This window comes from Fulmarus glacialis, unplaced genomic scaffold (assembly GCF_000690835.1).
Source record: "Fulmarus glacialis isolate BGI_N327 unplaced genomic scaffold, ASM69083v1 scaffold3517, whole genome shotgun sequence".
Lineage (NCBI taxonomy): Eukaryota > Metazoa > Chordata > Aves > Procellariiformes > Procellariidae > Fulmarus > Fulmarus glacialis.
The window spans coordinates 234,052-255,757 of record NW_009222477.1 but is presented as its reverse complement, the minus strand read 5'-3'; the positions used below and the strand labels follow the sequence as shown (position 1 = coordinate 255,757).

Genomic DNA, 21,706 nt, shown 5'->3' with positions numbered 1-21,706 from the left:
CTGATGTCCATATTATAGCCATAAGCAGATTAAACAACTACTTTATTTTTTTCTGTCATGTTCATTTGCATGAGTGTTCACTGTTTGCAAAATTCTTCTCACTGCGACTAAAGGATTGCAATTCAGGGGTTAAAAGCCGTCTTGTGAAAAGCCGGTATTAAAGCCTCATGCAATACAGTCTCCTTGTCCAACAGACATGCTGCATTCTTTGAATTCTGTGTAGTACAATTAGATAATAGTAAATTATAACTATGCAAAGCCCATGATTTTTGCCATAGATCTTGCTACTCTGGCCATAGGGTAGCAAACTGTTCAGGGTAAAACGTGAGTGAGTTTCAGCCAAAAAAAAGAGGCAATCCTCTGAAACTCATTCACAGGACCAGTCCCATTAAACATCAGGAGAACTATTCCCATGTGTAAGTTCTGCCTATGTTGATTAAGGGATTTTTCAGGAATCCTTTTTTTTTCTTTTTTAAATCTCAGAAATGCTAAGCTGAAGTACATATTGAAATATGTACTTTTTTATTTAACATGCCTTCCCAGTTCTTCTTTCTGCCTGAGACTATAAATGAAAGTGCACAGATACACCTTTAGGGAAAAGCTCTTTTCACTGTAATGCTTGCTTATTTATGTAGATTCTAGAGGCCCATCTCATTTCCCATACACCTCCACTGATTTCAGTATATTTATACAAGGTATGAATTTTGCTTACATGAACTGTAAAACTATGATGCCAATATGTTAAGCAGAGTGCTGATTGTTGGTGAATATTCAAAATGAAATACTAAGCCTTTTTTTGAATTTTGCCTAAATCTACATCATCGTGTATGATACTTTCTGGTAAGGTCAGAAAATTATATTACTAGTTTTTAAGCAAAATAGGGTGTTTTAAATTTATTCTTTTTTTTCCTCCCTCAGTTTCGATACAAGAAAAGAGTGTACAAGCAGTTCAATCTTGATGAAAAACAGCTGGCCAAGCTTCATACGAAGGTATGCCCAATTTACTGGAGAAGTTAGCAATTGCCGACTTAGCAAAGCAATGTGTCTGAGAAACTGGAAAATGAGTAGGAGTTCATTACCACCTGGGCGAATTGCTGAACAATGAACAGTATGTGCTTCCAGTACCAACAGGAATGTGTGAATTGTGATCTGGGAATTTCTCTGATAGAAAAATTCCCATGATTGACTCTTCCATCTGTATACAAGTAATTTTAAATGAACCTTACTTCGTAAATACAACGTGCTTTCAGCATGCTGCAAAAATGCCGATCTATGCCTTTAGACTAATTTGCAGGTCAGAATAATAATAATGATCACCATATACCATCCTAATTTTTTACTGACTGAATCTTTCAGTCATTTTTTCCTTAAAACTATGAAAACCAGAATTGTCTTACTGTGTTTGACTTTTGAACATTATAAACCATAGAGTTTATGCTCTCAGTATAAAGTCACATTCTCCAGGAATGTGAATTAGCTACTGTTCGATGATGTCAATGGGTATTGACATCGATTGACAGAATATTTCACTTTTAGTCAAAATTTTCTTTTTAAAATTAGAGGATGATTCATTTGTCACTCTTTGTTTCAGGCTAATTTGAGAAAATTTATGGATCATGTCCACCATCTCTCAGTGGAAAAAATCACAAAGATGTTGGACCGAGGACTGGACCCAAACTATCATGATCTCGAAAGTGGAGGTCAGAACAATAAAACTAGCAGCATAAAGTAGTACCTTGGGTTTGTTCAACCTAAATTGATTAACAGGCTGAATCTCGCACATTCTTTCTGTTGCCTTCATAACTCTAGGCTAATGGAGTCTGTATGGTTTTGCTGTCCAAAGGAGAAAATTGATAATTTATGATTTGCTTTGAGCAGCATTTTTAGCTTACCATTTTTAAAGCAAAGGTTATTTATTTTATAAATTTGCTCATCTTTTTTCAAGTACATGCTATTCTCTTCCTTAGAAACACCCCTAACTTTGGCAGTTCAGCTTGACAATACAGTAGAAGTGATAAAAGCTCTGAAAAATGGAGGAGCACATTTGGATTTCAGAGCCAAAGATGGAATGACAGCTCTGCACAAAGCAGCCAGAGCCAAGAACCAAGTAACCCTCAAGGTAAATGCTTTCAGTAGCAAATGATACATTATTTTATAGGAAAAAATATATAAAGGAGAATGTTTTCAGTTAATTACTGTGTTGTCCTCAATGGATCCTTTAATATGTGCTTGTTCTAGTGCTTTCTTGTGGCTTTCAAATCTTAGGATTTGCATTCAATAAAGGGCCTTTTAATTTCTGATTTTTTTTTTTTGGTAGGAAGAAAAAATGGTGAAATTTAATCTTATTCATTGATAGATTGGGAAAGTTCTGTCTGAAGAAATATGAATAGCGTAATTGTTGCTTATCTCTTTGAAAGCAAATGCCAGTAGCATGGATTACACGTTATATCTTAACATAGTCTCTTCTGTTTTCTTTTGTATTTTAACAGGTTTTTTTAAATCACCTTGATATTCTAGATTAAGTCTTATGTTTATGGCTTTTGCTTATTTCCTTTTGACAAATATTCAAATGCATGATGTTTTTGATAAAGCATCTTATAACTGAAGAGGTGAATGTGTTGGAAAGGCGATGCAGCATTTTCAGAACTGAGATTTCTGAACTTAATGAGAGGATGGAAATTGGACATTGCCGCTCATCCTTTCCTTCCTACCCCTGTAGATTCCTTTAGATCCTAATTCTTCCAAGGTCATTCCTTGCTTAACTTACTCTGTGCTGCAGCCCATTCTATCAGCTTATAAAGAAGTGAGCAAAAAATATACTTTATGGCAAGTATCAACCTTGTAAATACTTTTTCAGGTAGAAAAGTCCCTTTATAGTTAGAAGTCCCTCCAAAGTATATTTTTCACAGTTTGTGATTACTTTCAGACCCTTTTAGAGCTTGGAGCATCTCCTAACTACAAAGACAGCTGTGGCCTGACACCACTGTACCACACTGCTATTGTGGGAGGGGATCCTTACTGCTGTGAACTGTTACTTCATGAACACGCTACAGTCAGCTGCAAAGATGAAAACGGATGGCAAGAAATTCATCAGGTAGGTAGGAAAGTTTACTTTTTGTTTGGAGTTGAAGTTGCATGAGGAAATGTTCGCAGAATCATAGAATCATTAAGGTTGGAAAAGACCTCTAAGATCATCGACTCCAACCGTCAACCCAACACCACCATGCCCACTAAACCATGTCCCTAAGCACCACATCTGTACATCTTTTAAATACTTCCAGGGATGGTGACTCCACCACTTCCCTGGGCAGCCTGTTCCAATGTTTGACCACTCTTTCAGTAAAGAAATTTTTCCTAGTGTCCAATCTAAACCTCCCTTCGCGCAACTTGAGACCATTTCCTCTCATCTGTTCTGTGGTTAAACGCTGTTTTGAAGGCAGCTTGGATGTGTTTACTCCATGCACATACAAGTATGGAATTTCTTCCTTTTTCTATTTGCATATTACTTTGCATTCTGCTGTGGTGTGGAAACTGTTCCAGTGGAGTTCTGTAACTTTGAAATCCTATGGTTACTGTGGATTTTGCTGCAGAAATTGCACTAGTCATATTTATGTAATGGACTCTTGGAAGTTTAGCATCCTATTAGTGGCAATTCAGTAAAAAAGTGTAACTCGATCTTTTTGTTAGATGCCGGTTTTAGTATCCTTGGTAATGCTTCTTGCGTGTTTGTCAGAGGTACTTTCTCCTTTCTTTCTGGTGAACTCTACAGGAAGATTTGGATTCAGGGTCCTGCTACTAGCATCATTTGGTATGTTGCACTGAAGGATGTTTAAGTCTTACAAAACTCACAGTTTGAGTCAGTTTTCATTCCCTGTGTGTGTGGAAACTGGGATTTTAATGATTTTTCTTTTGCTGTTTGTACATGGGTTTTCCTTTCCTGTCTTACATATTCAGTGTGTGGATAAAGGTGGTAGTGTGCTCTATAAAGGAAAATGATTTGAAAAAAGTAATCTTTTGAGGTTCATGGTGCTCATGATACCTTGAGCCAGCTATGGTGCCAGAATTCATCAGGCGCTGGCACATCTTGGTCAGCTTCACCATAGCTCTTGGAAAGGTAGACCTCCTTCTTCACCAAAGACCTAAACTGTATCTCTTAAAAAGACCTGTAATGTTTGGTAAGGCATTTTCTGAAAAAACTTTCTTTGAACTGTTTTACCCTGTATTCTCCAGAAACATCTGAATATTATGCAACAGTTGTGTAAGAATGCTTTATTAATTTCTCTTTGCATAGCGATAAACTCAGTAATCTACAAAGTTTAAAGATTTTAGCAGTCCTAATGTCATTGCAGCTATTTTATGCCTTTCCTCTGTATGGATGAGTTTCAGTAATCATAAAAAATGGAACTGACGTAGTATGATCAGATAAAGAAAGATATGAGTAATCAAACTTATAGGCCTGCTTAGGTTATCTAGGCTCACTTTCTTTCCTGTGAACTAATCTTTTAGTACACAACTTCTTTTCTTCTTTTCTTTGAAAGAATGGGAGATAGCTTTGGTACCCAGGTTTGGGCAGGGATCTGAGCTTTTTCACTGTGTAAATGTGTTCAGATCGAGGTCATCTGGATCCATTTCTAGTAGGAAAAAAAAGGATTAATTTACTACCCTTATTTCTGAGGATGTGGAGGAAATATAGATCAAAGTATTACCCCATCTGGACTCCCTGAAAATATAGAGAAAAATTCCCTATTTTGAAAACTCAGCCTTATACACATACGGTTATTATTTCTCGTAATGAAACAGAGCTTTCCAAACCCATTGTATTGGTTGTAATCCTAAATAAATCAATGTTTACATCTGGATTACGGGCAACCTGTTCTCAGTAATCAAGAATACAAGCATTCCTCAGTGAATTAAGAAAGATAGTGATATGATACAATCCCATATGTTGTCATCTGTGTGAAGAAGGCAAAGTTACTTTGCATGGCAAAGAAATAATTGGTAGCAAGTGTATTTTTCATTTTGCTAACACAATTTCTAACTGTAGCCTCTGGGTTACCCTTATAGTAAAGGGGAAAAGATAAGGTGGCGGTTCATGCTGTGCTAGTAATAAAAAGGATATCCTCTGGAGATACTGTCTCTCTCCATTGACTGTCCCAGGGAGCCCTGATGAATTGTTTGGACAGCTCACCTACCACACAGACTCCTATAATGAGGGGAAATACATCTCCCCTGCGCTGGTTGTCTTCCAGCGCCTCCCCATAAGCTGAGTAAGTTATTGTCACATTGGCAAAGAGGCGGCAAATCCCGCTCTAGCAAAGGAAGCAAAGTGGAGAAAGGGCCTGGTTTTAGTCCAGTTTATTGTAGTAAAAATAGGAAGTTGGAATTACTTCTTGTATTTTAGGACTTATTTTAATAAATACATCTGCACATTCATACCTAGATGTTGAGTAACTTTTAGAGACTATACAGAATTGGTAATTTATAGCTAATTGTGCATTTGCTCGAATCTCCCACACAGTCAGAAACACAGTTATGGTTTGGTACTGTTTCTCCCTTTGCTTGCTGGATGCTTGCTTTCTGTTGCTTAGCGTTAAAATGTTCCTGTTCTAATAACAGCTAGCATAATGTCTCCATTATTTTGGCAAATAATTTGTAAATGAAAAAAATATTCAATGAACACTGTTTTTTCCCTTTCTGTGTGTTGAAAATGGAGGAAGAAAATATGTAGTGGTTAGGATACTAGACTGGGATTTGGGATGTGTCACAGATTTAATTTGTGTATTGAGCAGTACACTTGATTTTTCTGATCCAAGTTGCAAGATGTGTGCATTTGTAACTCCCACTGAAGTCAGTAGTAATTAGGTACCTAAGACAGAGCAGATGGCTTTGTACACCTGGATCTCTCAGCTTAAATTCCATATTATTATATAGAAACGATACTGATCTGAGATGATACAAAGTTAAAAACATTGCAAATTGGGAGGTGCTCAGTTGGTGTGCTATAGAGAAGAAGGTAGTCAAGTAAATGAAACTGATGAATGGAAATACTGTGATTTTTCTCAAACTTATTTGCTAATCAGGAAAGTTTAAAATTTCACTGGAGTCTCATTCATAGAGGTTTATTTCCTCCAGGGTCTAACATTTTATTTGTGTGACTGATAAAATAACTCCTGAAGATTTTCCCTCTTTTGGATCAGTGCCCTGTGTATACTGTGCATCTACTTGACATCACAGAATCAATGATATTATCACTTGAATTTTGGCCAGATTTCCCCAAACTGTTTTCACACCTTAAAGGCAAGCTTTAGAAATCTGATCATCTTCAGTGCCATCTAGTGGGCAACTTTCCGAAGATTCCGATCTTCTGTTAGCCTGCTTGTCGCATTTGACAGTTATGAATATTAGTGGATAAAAAGTGCCAAACTTTTTATTTTCTGATACCTTAAATTGCCATTCCTCAAGTAAGCAGATGCTTAAACTTATGCACAGACTTGCTGTACCTGAAGTGCACGCACTGGCGTTTACAGGCAGGTATGCACATCTGGGTGTTAGTCCTCCCATTCAGTCCAGAGGTGGTTCTAAAAATTAGACCCTAAGTAAAATAGCATCTTCTCTGCTAAAATTCTTTACCTGGAATGCTTGCCTAGATTGTATAATAACCAAAATATGAATACATCTCTTTACAGGCTTGCCGATATGGACATGTCCAACATCTAGAGCACCTCCTCTTCTATGGCGCCGATATGTGTGCGCAGAACGCCTCGGGAAACACAGCGCTGCACATCTGTGCCCTGTACAACCAGGTGAGCTGGCACACGCCTCCTCTGCTGGCAGACCCAGCGCCGCAGAGTCAACCTGTCCTCCTTCAGTGACATAAAGGTCCCCGGCGGGAGCTGAGGGGTGCCTGGGGTCCCCTCTGAGTGGCTAAGTGGGGAGGGATGTCTTGCTTCGGGAGAAGATGGGTCTGGGGAGTCCAGTCCCGTGGAGACTGGAAAGCAGTGCTGTAAGAGAATGACATGTAGCCAGGAAAAGAGGGCATAATTGAGGTATAAATGCTAAATCTTTCATGTCCATCCACAGAAACAGAGGCTTCTTGAGTTTTCTGTTGAAGAATTTTATTGGTTTGGTGTTAGGTTTTCCTGATACGCAGTTTCCTCGCTTTTAATAAATGAATTTTGGGATAAATTTCCCATTATTATTGATCTATAGAGACAAGTTACACTGGAGAAGAACGTAGCTCATTATTTTTCATTTGATTTATTTAATATGCAGTGAAGAGTTACAGCTTTTAAACAGTGGTCTTAGAAACTAGGAAGAACATAATTAAAAACTATATTATCAGTATTTTATTCACTGATTACAAATAGGGCTGCTTATTGTAGTTAGCCAGAGTATACATATTAATTACAAAATGAAACAACACCATGTACTACCGACTTTTTTTTTTTTAGTATCATATTTAAATATTTGTTTCCTATTCAGAATTTATTGCTGTTTTGCTAGAATTTAAATTAGAATTAAATAAGAAATACTTGGAAAATACTGTGGAAATGTATCTGTAAATTATACAGAAGTTACAGGATTCTCTGCTGTGTACAACTTGTGTAGTCATTTACAAATAATAGAACCATTTGATTTGATAGCATTTTATACTTTATGTGCATGGATGGGATGGGGAGGGAATGAGTTTTACAACTGTGTTAAAACACAGTGCATGTAATGTTACATTGAATTAGGAAAACACAAGTCATGAGATGTGACTGTAACTAGTGAAACATCTGTTAAAGCATCTGCTTCTTAGTTAATTACCATCTTAGTTTTTTTCAAAAGTCTTGTCAAGACAGATTCCTCAATTAGGTCTAAAATACCCTCAAGTTTTTAGAAAATAGAATTTTGGGAATAATTTGACATTTTTCAAGACTGTTGACTTGATGTGTATGTCATAATTGATATCAATTCATAAAGAGTTTAGCCGTACAAATCTTCCCCATTAATGCTGATTATTTGAAGTACATAGCAAATCAGTGGGAGCAATACCTCTATAGACTGCTTCTTGCTCACTGTCTACCAAGCGTCTTCCAACAGGCTGTCAAGTACTTACATCAACTAGTTTAAGGTTAGCAGTAGTTACTTTGCTCAGCTTGGATGGCTTCTGCGACTGTAGGCGTACAAAGCTTTTGCAAGTTGGAACTTGTTAAAATTCCTAGAAAATTTTGCAGAGAAATGAAATTCACCTTCATCTCAACAAAAATTTTGCATTTAGGCTTCACATCAAGAGCGTAACATGTGTAACTATAAGCAATTCTGTTGAAAAAAAAAAATTAAAAATATTCACTTTCACCTCATTTACTTCACTTTTCCTGAGTGAGAATTTTGAAGCCCAGACCATCATGCATATATAAACTTAAAAACGTGAACTTATCTCTGGTTTTTTGTAACCATTTTATTGCAGTGTTTTCATGACTATAGTTGATTACAAGATCATACACTTTAAGCAAAGGTTATGCAGTATGATGCCAAAATTGGAATAATCCTGTAGAATGATGGTATTTTTCATGTAGAGATGTGTTTTTCCCCTGACCTCAGTGGAAAAGAGGACTTAGAGACTCTAATTGAAATTGCATCTACAAATTTGCAAATATTTTCATGTCATTAAGCTTGGCTTTGTGAGTGGAAGTTTAACATCTTGTGACTTACACTGTCAATGCTTCTGTTTTCCTTCATCAGGTATATGTTAAAATAAGTTTTTCCCAGGGTGCTGTGAACAGTAACCTATGCTGATTTTTTTCAGTGTCCCTTTCATTGAAAGTTGTTATTAGCTAATATGGAAGGAACGGTGTTGGCCTCTTCTGGATGGAGAGGATGGGAAGGACAGCAGTATCCTTTCTACCTCCTGATTCCTGTAGATGGAGTCATTACCATTTGATTTTTCCCTTCCAGTCTTCCCTGGGGAATTTTCTGAAGTTGGTAATTCTGTTTTCTTGAGTGTCAGCTAAGTGCTGATCTGAATAAATTCTTGTTTTTTAAAGTTATTTCGTGGCCATGCAAGTAACTGAATAAAATTTAGACAGATCTTATGCCTCTGTATTTTGCAAATAACAATGCTGGGATGAAGCGTGTCTTCTTTCAGTCAGTGGATTGGATTCTATATGAAAACTGTTTAGTATTAAATCGGGTAATTAGCTCTCAGACAACAAATTGAATCTAATCTGCTGTCAAGCCCACACTTCTCTGTGAAATTCTTTTTAATCTCATGAAGTCTAAAAAGCTACTGTGTATTCAGTTTATGTATTATATAATGAATAAACAATACTAAGCTCTCTATATCAGAAGTTACTAGATTGTCAGAGCTAAAATATGTGCAAACGGGAGTTACGGCATTCGTAGGCAGTACCTTAACAATGGAGAGCTCTAAAATGTGGAATTTCCATTGAATTAACAAAGGAAAAGTAATCAAAATAATTTCTGGTAGTGACTTTTTTGCTTATTCTCCCTAGTTTGTTCCCCTTAATACTGGAAGGATGGGGAGGAGACAAAAGGGAGAGAAGATGAAGCTAAGAATGCTTCTGTTTGTTTTAAAAGAATAAATAAACAAATGCAGTACTTTATCCAAAACAAGTTTCCTTTAAAATTCTTATATCTAACGACTCTGATCACTTTTGTCAAAACTTTTCTTATCAAAACATGTTTTGATCAAAGCATGTTTTTTGTTACACTGCAGACAGCTGGGGTAAATTTGTAAATCATGTAGAGTGTTAAAGTGTAATTCTTTGCTTTTGTAGTGTTGAATTATTTATTCTGGCAACCAAATGAATAATCAGCCAATGAATACAGTATGTTTCTTAATATCATTATTTATATCCTCAAGTTCATGATCAAAATTGGGCATTTTAACAGTAAAGGGTTCTACTAGCATTTCCAGTACTGAGCAGTACTTGGTGGAGTAGTGTAATGGTTGTTATTATGGGAACATAATACAGTGTGCAAACCTAGAATCATTTAGGAGTCAGTCAAAAAGGAATTCTTGGAAAAGTAACCCTGAAAAGAACTTTTTTTTTTAAAAACCTGGAAGTCTTCATCTAGATTGCAACACATTTACTTCTTTTGGATGATTGCTAATACGGAACACAGAAAAATGAGAAAACATTTGTACATTTTACACGTTGCTCTTGGTCTTCCTATGTTTAGAGATACAGAGAACACACCTAACGTGCAGATTTCAGTGCAAGCAAATAAGACTATCTCAATTAATTATATATCATTAAAAAATTACCATCTATGAGATGATGGTTAATATACCATCTTGAGATATGATCCATTCTGTTGTTTCAGTCTGTTATACAGAATAGGAAGTGTGGGAACAAAAGGATATCTTTTTGGAGTACTGAATCTTGGTGAAAGGGTAGGATAGCCTCCTCTCCAGGTATATTTAGGACAACCCTGTGATGGAGGAGACTTAATGGGATCAAGAACCTGGCGTGATAAATTAGAAACCACAATGACAAAAATTATTTTAAATCATAATTTCTGCACATTCACTTATGACTTAGAATCTAGTAAATAAGGTTCTTTTCTGTCACTAAAATAGCTGGATTATGTGATTGTTAAAAGTGAAAGGCAGCACATTGAAATACCTCATTAGGTAGAACTCCGTAACACAACACAACAAGAAATCTGGAAAGCACAACAAAATTAATAGAAATATTTATGATGAGGAAACATAAAAACATTTTGAAATGTGAATTGGTTTGCATAAGATCCTAAGATGAGCATTAAAGGTGACAGGTAGGAAGTATAGCCTATATATGGATCATCAAAAAGTCTAGTATTCGATGAGAACTGTTCCAGAACCGCAGAGGATTTCTAGCAGGTTATGGTCAGTCATATTTTACAGCAGCGCAGAGTAGCAACTTAAGCAATACACTGTATCGGTCCAAAAAAATTGTTTTTAAGGGATTTCGTTTGCAGATTTCCTCAGTTCAGAGGGCCTGAAGCCATACTTTTCTCTCGTTAAAAGGGCTGTATTGGGTTTGCGCTGTAACTGTTAGTAGTTTTGGGGCGGGGGGGGAAGAGAAGGTAAGACTGGTCAGTGCAATGTGGGTAGCCAGACCAAATAATTTCACGTATATTAAAAAAATAATCATTCATTAAATGTTTCAAATTGAAAATAGGTTGAAAAAACCAAAATAAGTGCAGGCAAGTGGTAAAACTGCTTTGTTTAATTTTTAGCAATAAGGGAGGATATCATTCATCCCCGGTACTGTTCACTATACTGTTCACAGTATTTTTTTCCTACAAAATAGGCAAAACCCATATGCGAGTCAAACTTCATTTTGAACTAACACATTTTCTGCAAAATCTGATTTGCCAAGTATGGAATTTCCATAGTACAGTTTCTTAAAAATTTAATAAGATGTTTACCTCTTGCATTCCTCTACATTTTTTTACACTTGCATATTTTTTCTACTCTAACACACTGCAAAAGCACCTAAGGCCTTGTCATACTTAAAGTACTATTTTAATAACTTAATTTCTCAAATTATTTATTTATTTTGTTTACCTCTTATCTGAGGAAATATGTACCAAACAGCAACACATCTCATAGCCACAATGTCTCTTTAGTAACTAAAGACCCTTATTAAGTTTACTCTTTTACTGTTTTCAGGAGAGCTGTGCAAGAGTGCTGCTGTTCCGGGGAGCCAACAAGGAGATTAAGAATTACAACAGCCAGTCTCCATTTCAGGTAAAAAAGAAATACCCCTTCCCCCTGTCCCCCAGTAATATTTGCAAGAAAATCTCACGTGTACTTGGTTTTGTGAAGTTACACTGCACAAGGCTGAAAACAAGCTGTAGAGTAAGATAACTATCATTTTGGAAACTGTGGCTTTTGTGTAATGCAGTAAGTGACGATGTCCTGGAATAATCAGGAACGAGAGTAAAACACACTCACTCTTAGCTGTTCCGGTGACACTGTCAACGAGTTTGAGAATTGTATGAGCTGTTGATGACAAAACCTGAAATCATCGAGGTCCTGTGGTCGGATGTGCCTTGCTTTGTGATTATCTCCAGTCCCATGTAAGAGAGATCCAAGGAGTGACTGGGCAGCTAAGCTTTGCTTGGCCCCTATTGACTTAGGCAGAGAGAAGCTCTTCCTTCCTTGGATGTGAGGCCACAGAGCTGGGCTAAGTTTCAGGGATGGGGTTGATTTAATGCACTGTCAGTGGTAAAAGTTGAAGCTGTCATCTATGTCTGCAAAAGAAAATGAAGTCTTTCTTTGGATTAGTCAAAATTAACTAGATGTTTTTTCACCATTTTCTTATATTAAAGTACTTTCAGAAAGCATAATTAAATATTCAAATGGAAGGAAATTGTTTGTCCAAAGGGTTGTCAGGTATGCCTGACAACCTTAAGCCCTTATTTCTGAAGCAGTCTTAATTAGCCTGGATTTCAGAGAAACATTCATAATGCAAACTGACATGTGAGAAATAGGGATGAAAGCTGTAATGTTTTAAGAAAAAGGAACAGAAAGAATTTTTTTCAAGTTACAGAAAATAGTGCTTTTGGAAGAATGATGGCACAGTACCATTAAAAGGAACTATCCTGTTGTGAAACGTGAGGGGGCTATTTCTCAAAACCAAGTAGCCTTTCAACCAAAAGAAATCCTGATTGTATCTTTCCCATTACAACCTCAACCCACTTTGGATAATGCTGGCATAGAATTCAAGGAAGACTGCCTTTTCTCTCATGCTTTGAAACAGTTGGAATATTAACTATGTCCATGTGGGTCTCTGAGTTGGCCCCTCTACATGTAGATAACACCTCTGAGTTTCAGGCTTTTAAAAAAACCTCAGCTGAATATTTCTATATCAGTTTAATTATCTCCATATTTTGAAGGTTTTCTGGACGCAAGTTGTGTGTCTCAAGAGCTTAAGAGTTCTGCCTGCAAATCCCAGCCAGATCATTGTTTACTTTTGGGACCATTTTCCCAAAATTGGGGAAACAGTGCATTAATAATTTAATTTTAGGCACCATTTTCGGACTGCTAATAGTTTGTCATCTAAATATATGCTAAGCACAAATTTACTAAGTACTAGATAATACTTATCACTGCACCTTAGAATTATGGAGTGATTAAAAAATGGAATAAGAGAAAACCCTAATTATTGGAGGGATGGATTCCAGTAGCATCTCTTTACTTTGAGAGATTAGATTATTTTATTACTTTATGTCTTTGAGATTAACTTTTCTTTTTGTTTTAGAATTTTATGTGGGGAGGGTAAATGGCAAGTAGAATAGCTTCCAGTTGTCTTCCTCTTTGTGCTGACTGCTGCAACATTCTTGTTCTTCCTCTTGGAACAGAAAAATACAGGGGAAAAAGGCAGAAAAGACAATATTTGTAAAAGCTAGTGCTGATAGTTGTAGGGCTTCAAGAAGGGAAGGATGACTAGCTAAAACTAAATAAAATCAAGTGAGCACAGGAGACAGAAGAAATAATTTCAAGAGAAGGGTGTAGCCGTGGAAGTGCACTTACTGACCAGTGAACTATCTCCTGTCCCTTTGGAATAAAATCCCATTTGTTATCGTTTATTATATGTTACACTGCTGATGCTTGGGCTTTTGACTGCTCACTCTCCACCTAGCATGGACAGAAGGACTGACAATTAGGTTGGCTTTGTTTTATCCTTTCTAGATCCACATACTTAAAAAAAGGAAATTACTTTCCATCTTTTTACTCTATGGTATGTTACTTTTAGGGGTAGGGAATGTAGGAGAAGTTTTTGTTTTTCCAAGTGCAGTGAGTAGAGAAAACCCTGACGCCAGCACTGCTATAAAGCAGCATTAGAATTAATTCTTTGCCATCTGTCTGTTGCTGACCCAGTCGATCAGACACCACAAGTGGAGCTGTTATAAAATTATGCAGAATCCCCTTGAGTTAATAGGATTTTGCATACTAAAAATGTTTACTCATGTAATCAGTAGCAAGGAACATCGAAGCATCTCATACGTACATAATGAGAATGGTTGTAGCTGCAGCATCTATTCCTTTGAGTAACCTCCATTATGTTCTTTTCTCAGAAATCTAAAAGGATGATTCTTTTGAATTGCTGCTTAGAAAATTGATGATATGAAAACTGTGCTATTCTGTAAAAAAAAGTATCCAGACATGGAGAAATTTGTGTGTTGCTTTCAAGGCCTGCCAAAGCTTTATTTTAATGAAAAAGAGCAGCAGAGTTTGTATCTTGCATTAGTGTCCAATGAATGTAGTGTAATTTTACCATCAGAAAAAGAAAAAAAAGATGTGCATGTGTTCACTTTTTACCAAATCACAGTGCTTATTAAAACAAGCATGGGTTTACTGGATCATATGTAAGGAAAACTAGTCTGGGCTGAACGCTGTGCCACTTAATTCAGGTATCCCACACTGTGTACACATCTCTGCCTGGGATCTGGCTGTCCTTTTCGCCTTTTCAGTGTCTAGCAGAGTTAGTGTTGGAATGGCATTGCCAGGTGTCGAGGCCATGAAAAAGCTTGCCTGTATTTCCCAATTAAGCACCTAAGCTTTTATTAGCTACCTTTGAAGGAATGTGTTTCATCCTGACTGATTACTGGGGTCCATTAAGTTAGTAATCAGTGTCGAGTGCGGTTGTGTCACTCATAGCCGAAAGTCTGTCTGCGACTGTCAACCTTAATAGATTGTGCCGCTGATAGGATGTATTCTGCAATAACAGAATATGGGTCAGCAGAAATTTCTCTGTATGTTTTTTGTGGGGTCCCCCCCTGCTAACAAGTATTAACACTTGCATGGATGTAGGGTGAATCTCCTCCCTCTGTCTTCCCGTGTATGTTCCAGGTAGATTAGGGCAATTCCTGCAACACCATCCTGGGTCTAAGTGTGAGAATTTTTTGTATACTGTGCATTTCAGTTAAAGGCTGACTAGCAATTAGAGTTAAGACGAAACCTGCACCACATCATTATACTATATTGCCAATTCTGTTTATTAATCACTTATCCATCCCATCTTGGCTGGGTAATCTACGTACCTTATACACTAATTATTCTGTGCTAACAGATGGAAAAAAAATATAAGCATTACCGAGCTGGACGTGCTAGCTAACAGTACACTGTTATAGATGTTGTGCTTGGCCGTTTTTCTTTAGAAGTAACTAAAATCGGAGCAGGTCTGTGCTTTCATTTGTAGCACTGAACTCGGACGTGCCCTCAACCATACCTGCTGTAAGTACTGCTGATGCCTCCATAACCATTCATACCTTATGATAGAGCTTGCCGAAACATGATGTTTGCCACCAACATACCGTACATTGATTTACAGCTCTCATATACTGGCTTATGAAATGCTGAACTGTAACTTCTGTCCCAGCTATAGGTTAGCTTTAAAGTTTCTAGTGGTTTTAGGGTTTTTTTGATGTTACAGTAAAACCTCCCAAAATATCCTTTTAGAAAAGCCATGATATCCTATCAACGTCCATAGCTACTTAGTCTTCCACACATTTTATGTGCTCCTAGATTAATGTAAAATGACTTCTTACCTATCTGGCGAATATTAATCCAGTAAGTCAGAAATATCAGCGTTTTGCAGTGTTTACAAGCTGTTGAAGTTCTGTTTTGTAAGTTAAAATGAACATACACCTTGTTTATCATGTTCTTCCTTTTTCTTTTAGTGAGCAGAAGCTCTATATGAATAATTCATATATTTTCATATGGGCTATAAAGCACTTTCAAGCTTAGAGCTAATAGAGCTAATAATTAGTCAGTGTTTTTGAAGCGCTTGTGTTCAAATATACAGAAGAACTATTCTGAGGTGCCATTTAGTGACACGTTTTAATGGCAGAGTTGCACCTGAGAATGATTTCTCTCTCAGATGTACCTTATTATTGACCATTGCTACCCAAATCAGCATGGGTTATTAATGTGCTTATGTTACAGAGATGGCAGGAGGAACAGCAATCTTCCAGGTCCACTGCAGGTAGAATTGTTCCTTTCAGTGTCTTGGCTTTCAATTTTCAATTGCTCATATTTTTGCCAGATTTGAATCATTTGAAATGAAATTTTCCATGCCTGGTATCTCAGGCGGCATTGTTCGGAATAACAAAATGATTCAGCTATTTTGGAGTATGGGTGAGGGAAAACATGTGTTGTTTTGCTCATACTGAAAAACTCTGTTGACCCACCTCTCCTTGTCCATCTCCCCTGTTGTGTTATGTTGTTCTGTTTTGGTTTGTTTTCTTTAATTGCCCTGCATGCTGTCAGCGATCTCCATGATAATAACGTGGCAGTGTAAACCGGTTTGCAGTCTGACTCAAATACAGGGGCTTCAAAACCAGACTGCGTATTTGGAAGCTAAGCTGGCTGAGGGGAATATAGACAGGCGCAATTGGGGATGGGTAAGTAAACATTGAGCTTGGAGATGGGTGAGAAAGTAGATGACCAGGTGAGACTTGGGCTGGGAGCCCGAGCCCGAAAGAGTAGAGTGAATGGAGCAAGACCAAGGGTCTTGGGGAGATATTTTGATCATCAAGGGCAGAAGAGAAAGAAATTCAGATTAGAGGGGAATTGGGACTGACTGTATAAAAAGGGAGTCTTGCTTGCGTAGTGATGCTGGGGAGGAAGCCTTGGACTGGAATGACTGAGCTGGGAGGCCAGGGAGGATGGGGCTGTCAGAAGGTGGAAGTGCATGTGATGCTCCCAGCCCTGCTAGAGGTCTGTAAGAAATTGATCCTGTTTACTATCCAGCATATCCCTATAATAGCTTCCCAAAACCCAATTTTGATTTAATTTATTATAATTTTGAATTTCATCTTTTTGATGAAATTTGCAGGCAGAGGACAAGAAGTTTTTCTCAGGTATTTTTTTCTCTTGACTTATTTTTGAAAGGGTGAAACTCTGAGAAGGCTAATTTTAAAACTGAAAATCTCTGTCCGGTGCCTCAGAAAGGCATCTTTACAAATATAATGTTTTCTCTCTTGATATTAAAATATGTAACTGTTGTGTTAATGGAGCATATGAATTCAACAAGGACTTTGTTTTTGCCAAGTATTTATTTTCATCCTAATTCCTTTCCTGAAGCACCTGTGTGAAGAATGCATCATTGAATATTGTGTATTACTGGCAAAAAATACAGCTCTTTTCTCATGATGCATTCTGCCTTTAGTCAGACTTTCAGCTTTTTCCAGCTTTTGTCCTGATTTGAGTCAAATAATGGAATTTATTCATACTTGCTTTGGTTGTTTTATTTTTTTTTTTTATGTTAGGTCTCTGCTTGTGTTTTGCAGTACAGAAATAATAGGTAAAGGACAATCTGTCATGAAAGAGTGCACAGTCTAATTTGTACTTACTCATTATTTGTGATATTTAGATATTGATAGGAAAAGATTTAAGGTTTTAATTGTGTAAAAACCCCAAAAGTACTAGAATAATTGTAATAAAAAATTCTACAGAATGGCTTTTTAAGACTGAGACATAGAGGTATTAGTAAGAGTTGCATTTAGCATTTTTAAATCTACCCAAGTGACCATATCAGAACAAACTATGGATTTTTCCTTTAAAAATAAAAAAGTGTGTTAGTATGTATATATGTAGGCATACTCAACATGATTTCTTAAAAAGACGTAATTAAAATTAAAAAAAAAAAGAAAAAAAAAGAGTTCTCATGGTGATATATCCAGATGCAAACAATGATTAGTTATGATACATTTTCTCATCACTTACCTTGAAGTGCTATTTGTACAGAGGAACACACGTTCTCATTTGAGAAAATGGCTTTTTGGGAATTTTACACATCGCCTTGGGCATATTTATGCCTTTGTGGTGCTGATATGTTATCTATTAGGGCATTAGGGGAAATATTGCCAAATGAAAATATTCCTGAGAATAGTAGAGATACGAGATATTGTTCCAAGTAACATTTCCAACAGAAAAGTGCTTGATGGCAAGTTAGAGATGACCTCAAGTGTCAGCAGATTTCCTGCTATTGTCAATTTTGAAGTATGGACAAACTTTTAGGCAGATGCTTCTCCTTACTGGCACATGAAGTACAATTACCAAAGGTCAATATTTGGTTCGTTATACAGCTGATGACAAGAAGATAACAAAGCAGAATGTGATAGTCTTGCTGAAAACACAAGACAGCAAAGATGCTTCTGCCTCAACTACTTCTGAAGATATTGCAGCTACTTTTGAAAATTTGGACCTCAGCCTAAGGGGTTTTCAATAATACTGTCACTTGGCTTGATAAGGACTGGATATAGTAAGAGATACAGGAGCAGAAAAATACATAGGGATACAGAATGGGATTAAAATTCATTCACCTTGACCCAGTGATGGTTTGCATAGTGCTGGCTGATCGCTCCTAACTTTTGTCTTAACCCCTGTCATTTTTCAGAAAAGCAGACAAGTGGATGTAATATAGTAAAATATAAAGAAATTAAATGGTATGATTAACTTTTACTGAGAAGGGCAAAATATTGCCACACTTGGAGATGCTAAAAATACTTACTGCAGAATGTGTCTTTTTTTTAAAAAAAGCTGTTGTTGCTGCATAGTTGTTACGTGACTGTAAACTTATGGAGGAGTGCCCATGAGACCATCTTTTGTTTTGTGCTCCATGTAAATGATCCGAGACCCCTTTTTTTTCCCCCTTTGCACTTTTTCTCCCCACTCAGACAGGGGTGTCCAGCTGAAATGCCTCAGGTGTTCTCACATGCAGCAGGATTTCCCTGGGAAAAACAGAGTGTCTCTGAGGTAGCTAGGAGCCAATCTGTTTGTTTTTCCACCAAATGGATAAACTTCCAAAAGCTCAGAAGCAACTGAAACTAGGTTATAAAAGGGAAAAAATTAAGCTAACTAAATTTTAAGGGTCACTACCAGTTCTTGCCTCAATGTAAGAAAGGCTCGTGTGTGATTCAGACGTAGTTGTCACGGGTGAAGTTGCAAGCGGCAATGGAGATTAGTATAATCTTAATTTAATTATAGGGTTTTGATAGCAAGATTGAATATTGCTCCTGTGATTTTGTTTATACTATATCCCAGAAGAGAAGGCAGCAAGGGTAGGTTCTTAAATAGCCTGTTGATAACTGAGCAGTCACACATAACATGTCTTACCCTTGTAAAAATATCAGCTGTGACAACTGTGCGTATTTTTTTGTGTAGCTATAAAGAGCATGCTAAATCTTGTAATAGGAAATACTTTGTTTCATTGTTGTGTCTGTCAGAAAAAGTTTTTGTATTTTTATTGGTTTAGAGCAAATTTGGGGTGAATAAATGTCGTGTCTCTAAGACATCAAAGAACCCATTAGTCCTAAGACAGGAGCTATATGAACAAGATTGATATAAAATGTCTATTTATCTGTATTGCACTGTTGCCAGGGTTTTATATGTATTGAAATGGAAATGATAGGCACCATATAAACATCTAGACAGTGACAGATACCCAGTATTTGTTTTTCTTAGTGTTCTTGCAGAAGAGTGTATTACATCAGACTGCTCCAGATTTAACTGTGGGAGAGAAGAGAGATGTTGTTCTTTGATGAATTCTTGATTTCTGTACCTGTATGTGTGGTATAAGAAGGTTAAGCCTTATGGGAAATTTGTTTCACAGACCGTAGATAAGCATGTTTGCAGTAATCTGCTACATTTAAATTCTTCTTATTAAACCATGTTATTTTGCGATATAAATACCATTCAGTTTCTTTATAAAATGTAATACATTATTACATTTTGTATGCCGCTATTATGTGTATGTAGTAGCTTTAGTGACACTGATTGAATTAGTCAATACTAATGAACCAGAAATACCAGAGAAACCGAAATCTGACTTTTGTGCTGAGGCCGCTTCTGCCATGATGACCAGGATGCCCAACGGTGTCCTGCTGTTCTCCTGTGTTCCTCTGTCTGCTTGTATCCAAACAGATTGTCACAACTTCTGACTAGATATAAGGAAGAAATTCTTTTATCATAAGGGTGGTGAAACTCTGGAGCAGGTTGCCCAGAGAGGTGGTAGATGCCCCATCCCTGGAAACATTCAAGGTCAGGTTGGACGGGGCTCTGGGCAACCTGATCTAGTTGAAGATGTCCTTGCTCATGGAAGGAGGGTTAGAATAGGTGACCTTTAAAGGTCCCTTCCAACCCAAACCATTCTATGATTCTATGAACTTACATTTGCATTTCTGGGCAACAATGATATTTTTATTTTATGTCCACGCAGTGCTGAGCACAACCTGTGAGTGGGACTCGTGGGCACTTCAGGCCTGCAAGTACGGATTAATGATCATAGTTATGATGGTCGGGTGATGTGGTGGCATGATCTCTTGCTTTTGCATGACTATACAGGCTATTCAGTGTTAATTTCTGGCAATATCTGAGTGAGTTCTTGTTGCTTATAAAAATGGAGGGTCTATGCCTTTGGGTCAGACTTAGCATCTTCTTGCATTGCCATTGGAGAGAACATTCGTGACAAGCAGTTGGCATGCACTGCCGTTCTGTGCCTGTCTTCATCAGAGTATGTTATTGGCACTGACTTTTACTAGACTGCTGTTTCCAAAGGTTTTGTTGTAGTTAACCCACAGTTTGGAATGAATCCACCAAATGTATTAGATAAAATAATGATAGTATTTTATTAACCCGATGCATTTTATCTTAAGGGCTTTCAAAAAGCATTTTCAGCCGTTTGGGTTAGCAGTTTAAGCAACGCTGTATTATTAAGCGTTTGCAGAATTGAATCCCATAAACAGTTTTTACTGTGAAGTAGTGGGCAGTATCTACTGCCTGCTGTGAGTAGGAAGACATTTTTCTGAAAGTGTTTGGGGAAGAAGCTGCAAATATAGCACATTTTGGCTTCTCCATGAGGTAGTACTGCCTTCAGAGGTGAAAGTTTTTACCCTACAGCAGCACAGACCTATACACACTTGAGGTGACTTTTCTGTATAACCGGACACTTACTGTAATTTCAAGGAAAGCAAAATCTAGCAAATAGCACACTTTCTCAATCTTTTTCTAAAAGAGTTCAGCTGAAGAAGATTGCATTTCATGGCTTTTTGATTTAGCATATTATTGGGGGGCGAGGAAGAAAATTAAGTCAATTTTATTGCTGGCTGTGTCTTATCTGATTCATCTGATGCTGCAACCTGGCTTTATCTGCTTTTAGTAAATACTCCTTTGAAATTACTGCTCGCCCATGTAGCAGTAATAAGGATTATGTAATAATGGGCTTTTGATGGCTCTTTCCAGCATGAGCCAGATTTTCCCATGGAATGAGTCTGTAGTTGTAAATGTGTGTGTATCACACATTTCTTTTCCATGTTAATTATTAAAACACAAGCATAGAAAAACGCATCTTACTTGAGAATGACTTGCTAGGTGGCATTTTAACAGAGAAGCAGAAAGAAGATGTCATTTTTTTTGTCTACTTTCAAAATAGATATAAACATTAAATTTCCCAATACATGCAGTGACCGTGGAGGAGGCTTAATACAATCTGTACAAAGTAGGGTAACCTAAAAATCGTAGTTATTTCTCATCTAAAGAAACAGGAGGAAATAAAAGAATGCTGTGAAGCAGCGAAGTTGTGCCTGGGATGAATTTGCCTGCATGTTCCTTTTTTGCTTTCTGACATGTTTTGTGGTAACTCTAATCGACTTGCCAGTGTATTCAGTTCAACACTTTCTGGCAAGCTGGTTCTTGCATAACAAC

General features: G+C 37.1%; 1 protein-coding gene across 1 annotated transcript in view; it reads left to right on the top strand.

The window, feature by feature from the left end:
• LOC104079417 (SH3 and multiple ankyrin repeat domains protein 3-like) overlaps window positions 1–21,706 on the top strand; it is a gene marked incomplete at its 3' end in the record, with an annotated part of 174,546 nt that overhangs the window by 10,415 nt on the left and 142,425 nt on the right. The window contains exons 3-8 of the mRNA XM_009581451.1: window positions 919–990; window positions 1,592–1,700; window positions 1,968–2,119; window positions 2,927–3,094; window positions 6,687–6,803; window positions 11,666–11,743. Of these exons, the coding sequence (XP_009579746.1) occupies window positions 919–990; window positions 1,592–1,700; window positions 1,968–2,119; window positions 2,927–3,094; window positions 6,687–6,803; window positions 11,666–11,743 (696 nt within the window). The remainder of the gene's footprint in view (window positions 1–918; window positions 991–1,591; window positions 1,701–1,967; window positions 2,120–2,926; window positions 3,095–6,686; window positions 6,804–11,665; window positions 11,744–21,706) is intronic.